The sequence below is a fragment of the Geospiza fortis genome, unplaced genomic scaffold (assembly GCF_000277835.1).
Source record: "Geospiza fortis unplaced genomic scaffold, GeoFor_1.0 scaffold96, whole genome shotgun sequence".
Lineage (NCBI taxonomy): Eukaryota > Metazoa > Chordata > Aves > Passeriformes > Thraupidae > Geospiza > Geospiza fortis.
Window position 1 is genome coordinate 790,858 of NW_005054454.1, and position 6,248 is coordinate 797,105.

A 6,248-nucleotide genomic window follows, 5' to 3' on the forward strand; every position below is an offset into this window, starting at 1 on the left:
TGCAGGCATTCAGGGATTGAGGGATGCAGGAATTCAGGGATGCAAGGATTATGGGATGCAGGGATTGAGGGATGCAGGCATTCAGGGATTGAGGGATGCAGGAATTCAGGGATGCAAGGATTATGGGATGCAGGGATTGAGGGATGCAGGCATTCAGGGATTGAGGGATGCAGGAATTCAGGGATGCAAGGATTATGGGATGCAGGGATTGAGGGATGCAGGCATTCAGGGATTGAGGGATGCAGGAATTCAGGGATGCAAGGATTATGGGATGCAGGGATTGAGGGATGCAGGCATTCAGGGATTGAGGGATGCAGGAATTCAGGGATGCAAGGATTATGGGATGCAGGGATTGAGGGATGCAGGCATTCAGGGATGCAAGGATTATGGGATGCAGGGATTGAGGGATGCAGGCATTCAGGCATTCAGGGGTATATGGATGCAGCATTGAGGAATTCAGGGGCGCAGGGATTCAGGATTGCAGGGATTCAGGGATATAGGGATGCAGCATTCAGGGATCCAGGGACACTTTGGGATTCTCTGGTTTCTCTTGCAGACTTTGCACATCGGGAGCTCCCACCTGGCCCCCCCAAACCCAGACAAGCAGTTCCTGATCTCCCCTCCTGCCTCTCCTCCTGTGGACTGGAAACAAGTGGAGGATGCCACTCCAGTCATTAACTACGACCTCTTATATGCAATTTCCAAGCTAGGACCAGGTAAGAAGGTGAAAAAAACAGAATTTTGGTGCAGGAAAACACCTCAAAACTTCCTGGATTTCTAAAACTTTTCCAAGAAATTTTTATTTCTGTTTATTTTTATTTATATTTTCTGTTTATTTTCTTTCTATTTATATTTTAGTTCCATTTATATTTTAGTTCTATTTATATTTTCTTTCTATTTATATTTTGATTCTATTTATATTTTCTTTCTAATTTTATTTCCATTTATATTTTAGTTTTATTTTTATCTTGGTTTTATTTTATTTATTTTTATTTATATTTTCTTTCTGTTTATTTTTCTATCTATTTATATTTTATTTCTATTTATATTTTAGTTCTATTTCTCCATTTATATTTTATTTCTATTTATTTTATTCCTATGTATTTTATTTCTATTTATATTTTCTTTCTATATTTATTTTCTTTCTATTTATTTTTATAAATTTCTACTTCTATTTTCTTTTTCTATTTCTATTTTTTTCTTTATTTTTCTTTCTATTTATATTTTCTACTTATTTTTATTTCTATTTTTTTCTATATATTTTTATTTCTGTTTTCCTCAGAGGAGGAAACTACTACTGAGTGTAGGAGGAGCTATCAGTATGAACCTAAAATTCCTTGGAATTGAAGAGGGATAAATTCCTGCCCCTCCTTTCCCCAGTGATTAATTATCACATCCTTGATTTCCCTTTTCTCCCATATTTTATACAACTTACCCATGAAAATTGGTGCAAATTAATCTTTCCTTAAATCCAGCTCAGATTTAACCTCTTTGGGGCAGTATTATTAATTTTAGGGGAGAGAAAAATGGTCACATTTAATAACATTGAACAGAATTAAATTACTCTTATTATATGAGAATCATCATTCTCATTAATAAGATTGGAGAAAATAAAAACTGTGTCCGATTCATTTTACTGGAGAATTTTTAAAATTCCTGTTCACCTCCAAACGTAGGGAATTGTAAAGGATGGAGAAAAGGGCAGGGCACAACTTTGAGCTCCTGCATGCTGGGATTTAAAACTTCCCATCAAGAATCCTCCTCATTAAATATTCTTAATAATTCAGTATGAAATATTTTTATCAGAGGTTTTCTTTCCCTGCAATGGGTTTTGGAAGCAGACGTTGTTTCTGATGGAACACTTGGAATAAATTAGCAAATAAATGAATAAATGAATAAATAACACAGCAGCCTCAGTTGGTGTGGGAGTTCAGAGCTGCTCCATGCTGCTGTTCCTTTACTCCAAGTTTTCCTTCCAAATTTTAGGAAAGCCAGAAAGAAACTTTAAAACAAATATTTTAGGCCCTTCCAAGCATTAAAAATTTGTCATTTTCCTGTTACTGAGCATTCTTATGGCATTTTCCCACCTAAAAACTCCATTAAAAATTCACCATGTCCCATTTCCTAAGGAATTCCCCACCTAAAAGCCCTAATAAAAAATCATCATGTTCCATTTCCTAAGGAATTCCCCCCCCCCCTAAAATTCACCATGTCCCATTTCCTAAAAAAAGCCACTGAAAATTCACCATGTCCCATTTCCTAAAAAAAGCCACTGAAAATTCACCATGTCCCATTTCCTAAAAAAAGCCACTGAAAATTCACCATGTCCCATTTCCTAAAAAAAGCCACTGAAAATTCACCATGTCCCATTTCCTAAAAAAAGCCACTGAAAATTCACCATGTCCCATTTCCTAAAAAAAGCCACTGAAAATTCACCATGTCCCATTTCCTAAAAAAAGCCACTGAAAATTCACCATGTCCCATTTCCTAAAAAAAGCCACTGAAAATTCACCATGTCCCATTTCCTAAGGAATTTGCCCACCCAAAAACCCCATTAAAAAGTCACCATGTCCCATTTCCTCAGGAATTCTCCACCATGGAAAACCCCCCAGGTGACATTTCCTCAGGAATTCCCTCCCTAAATCCCCTCTGGAGCAGCCCCCAGGTGACCTTTCCTCTGGAATTTCCCCCCTAAATCTCCCCTGGAGCAGACCCCAGGTGACATTTCCTCAGGAATTCCCCACCTAAAAACCCCATTAAAAAGTCACCATGTCCCATTTCCTCAGGAATTCCCCACCTCAAAACCCCATTAAAAAGTCACCATATCCCATTTCTCCAGGAATTTCCCGCCTAAAAACCCCATTAAACACCCCCCAGGTTCCCTCTCCTCGGGAATTCCCTTTTTTATTCCCATTTTCCCTCTCCCCAGGGGACAAGTACGAGCTGCACGCTGCCACGGCCACCACCCCCAGCGTGGTTGTGCACGTGTGCGAGAGCGACCAGGAGGGCGAGGCCGAGGAGGAGCCCAAAAAACCCAAACCCAAAATCATCCAGACCCGGCGGCCCGACTACAGCCCCGCCTCCCTGAGCTGAGCCCGGCCCAGCTGCTGCTCCCTGCGGAGGAAATCCACCTTTCCAAGGAGTTTGCCAAGGATTTGCAGTGGAACAGTGCCCGGCTGTGGTGGCGCAGCTGCAGCAGCTGCAGGAGGAGAATTCCAGGTTTGCCGCAGATAAAGGAATTCCCTGCTCAGTTTGGAGTGTTGATCCCTGTGCTGAGTGAATTCCCACGTGCTGGGAACAAAGGATGGGAGAAGGGGACATTTTGGGGACAAACTGGGGCTTGTTCTGGGGGACAGTTCCTTGTTGTGACACCCCTGATGGGTGTCTGGAAAGCCTTGGGATGACAGGGTTGGAGAGATGATGGGAATTTTGGGAATTTAACCCTTTTTCTTACACTAGGTTTTGTGCATGTTTCTTCTTGGTCTTCTCAAGTAATTTGCTTTCTTTTCTAGAGTTTCTCCCAAATTTCTGGAAATCTGGGAATTGTTTCAAAGTATTTATTATCTCAGCATCCCAGAATTCCTCCTGGATGTGTACATACATGATATATTTATATTTGGTTTTGTTGGCACTCGTTTTCCAGCAGGATCCAATTCCTCCAGCGCCTGCTTTTGGTGCTCTGGAAGTTGTGCTTTTAAAATTTTAACCTTTGGAATTCCTGCAGAGGATTTTACCTGGCAAAGCAGTGGAAAAACGTGCAATAGGAGAGTTGTTGGAATACGTGGATTTTAAATTATTTTAAGTTCAGGTAATTTATATCTCTGATAGGATTTGTTTGGGAGCTTTGACTCGAGGGGGGGAAAAAAGGACTCAAATAATGCTGATGGTGCATATTCAGAGCAGGGGGATTTTTCCAGTGAAAAAAAAAAACAACTATGGAGAAACTTGAATCTGCATTTTTGGTGAGTAAAGATTTATTTGGGATTGGAAAATTCCACCCAGGAAGCAGTGAGGAGAGCTGGAGTGCCTTTTCCTTGTCCATTCCTACTCCAAGCTGCACACTTGGATCTTTTTCTACTGGTTTTGGATATCAAAAAATCCAAACTTTCTGAGCTTTGCTTCCAAACTCAGCTGGGATGAAATGCTTAATGCCAAGGAATGCTGATTTAAGCAATGGGAATATGTGGGAGAAGCTTTAGGGGTTTTTTTATGGCAGTGTTTAAAGGCTCCTAAATGCAAATTTTAAAGAAGAAAGATGGCAGAAATATTTTAATACTGTTTTTTAAACTGGAGATCCTCACCTTGAAACAGGGGTCAGGGTTTTTTTTTTGGAGGAGACAGGAATTGCTATCCCTAGAAAATGCCACTTGGGGTCTTGGAAAAGGGATGTTGGAGCCTCTCCTTGTGTTCTTAAGGAATCAGACTGTGGCTCTCTCCTGGTTTGCTCTTGCCACAGTTGGCCTGAGAAGAGATTGAAGCCAGTGTGACTGAAATTCCTGGTTGACACCTTGGTTTCTTAAATAATATTTGTTTTAAAAAGAGTGGAGCCATTCCAGGCCACGGTGCAGGGAAACAGGGTGTTCTGGAAGGCCTGGAATTCCTGACTGGAACACAAATGTGGGCCTGGAGACCAGGAATATTCTGAATTTCCTGCTCTAGCTTGGATTGTTATTCCCTGGGAACTGGAACAAAGCCTGGCTCTGGTGTCTGAGTGGCCCTGGCTCCATGGGAGCTGTTGAGAAGAGCTGATTCCATGGATTGCTGGAGCTGGACACACAGGAAAATCAGATTATTTTGGGTTACCCTCAGCTGGCTCCACGTGCTGCATTCAACACCCAAGAGAAAGGAATTAATGGAGAAAAACTTTGTAGGTTTGCCACAACTGCCTTGAAGCCTTTCCAGGACTTTTCCATGTTTCTCAAACGACTGCTGGACTTTGTGTCTCACCACATTCAGTTCAAAACATTGGGAATAATTCCTGTCCTGTCCTTCTTCCATGAGAAATCAAAGCATGACTTTGGCAGTCGAAACCCAGGTGGCTGCTGCTGAAAAGCAGAGCTGCTTTTCAATTCAAACCATCAATAAATCTGATTTTTGTCATTTTAATGCCTGACCCCTGCCTGAGGTGGGAACCATGGAAGTCTTGGAATGCTCTCAGTGTGTTCCTGCTTGGATCTGCCACCTCCTGTCCCCATGACTCCAGTGTGCTGCTTGCTCTTTCTGGTTATTTTTGTAATGTTCCAATGGATGCTTAGTTGGTATTTTATACACTTGTATAGCACGGGGCAGATTGAAATTAAAATATTTTGTTGTCTTCTTGTAAATGTCCTGGTGTTTTGTGCACAGAACCACTCCAAGTTCAGCACCAAAACGGGAATTTTCAGCTCCCAAAGGGCAGAATGTTGTGCCAGGCCCTCATAAATGATGCCTTGAAAAGGTTTCCAACCTTCAGAGAATTGCATGACCTCCACATGGGAGAGTCTGCTCCTGAATAAAACCCTGGGGCGATGTTCCAAACCTGATTCTTAGCCTCAAGTTCCTAATAAAGGTATCATCAGCATTTTCCTGCTCCAGAATAATCCCTGTGCGTTCATAATACATGAAATATTTCTATTAAAAATGAATAATTTGGGGTTTTTTTCCAGAGAGGTTCTGGATTCCCCACCCTGGAAGTGTCCAGGGTCAGGTTGGATGGGGCTTGGAGCAGCCTGGGATGGTGGGAGGTGAAGTGAGATGAGCTTTAAGGTCCCTCCATCCAAACCATTCCATGATCCCATGATTTCTGAAGCTCCTGGAATACAAAATACATCAGTATTTAATGGCTTTATCTGATAACTTTAAGTCCTTTTGTTGCAAAAGGAATTAAGGGAAACCATGCAGGTTTTGCTGTGGGAAGGGATGGAAGTCCTGTGATGGCAAAAAGGAATTTCTGGTGCCCAATTAAAGCCCTGCCTCGTTAAAGAGGTGAAGGCAGCAACCTCAAAAGGCCCAAAGTTGGTTTTTAATCAGTTCTGTTTCCAGAGCAGCCCCAAGGGTGGAAACTTTGTTTTTTGATGCTGGATCAGTGCATCACAAGGTTCTTCTTCAGTCCACACTTGGCAGGGGTGGGGAAGGAATGAACTGCAGAGCTCTGGAGCCATTTGAACAAGTTTTGAACCATGTCTGAACAATTCCAGCAGGGATTTTGCCTGTGGCATCATCACCTGCCTGCTCAAGTTCTGCTTCTGCCTTGGGGAACACAAGTTCTT

General features: G+C 41.9%; 1 protein-coding gene across 1 annotated transcript in view; it reads left to right on the forward strand.

Moving 5' to 3' along the window:
* Nucleotides 1-5,324, forward strand: part of RCAN1 (regulator of calcineurin 1) — a gene marked incomplete at its 5' end in the record, with an annotated part of 10,278 nt that extends 4,954 nt beyond the window's left edge. Inside the window, 2 exons of the mRNA XM_031062623.1 lie at nucleotides 557-716; nucleotides 2,930-5,324. Of these exons, the coding sequence (XP_030918483.1) occupies nucleotides 557-716; nucleotides 2,930-3,093 (324 nt within the window). The remainder of the gene's footprint in view (nucleotides 1-556; nucleotides 717-2,929) is intronic.
* Nucleotides 5,325-6,248: the final 924 nt, after the last annotated feature.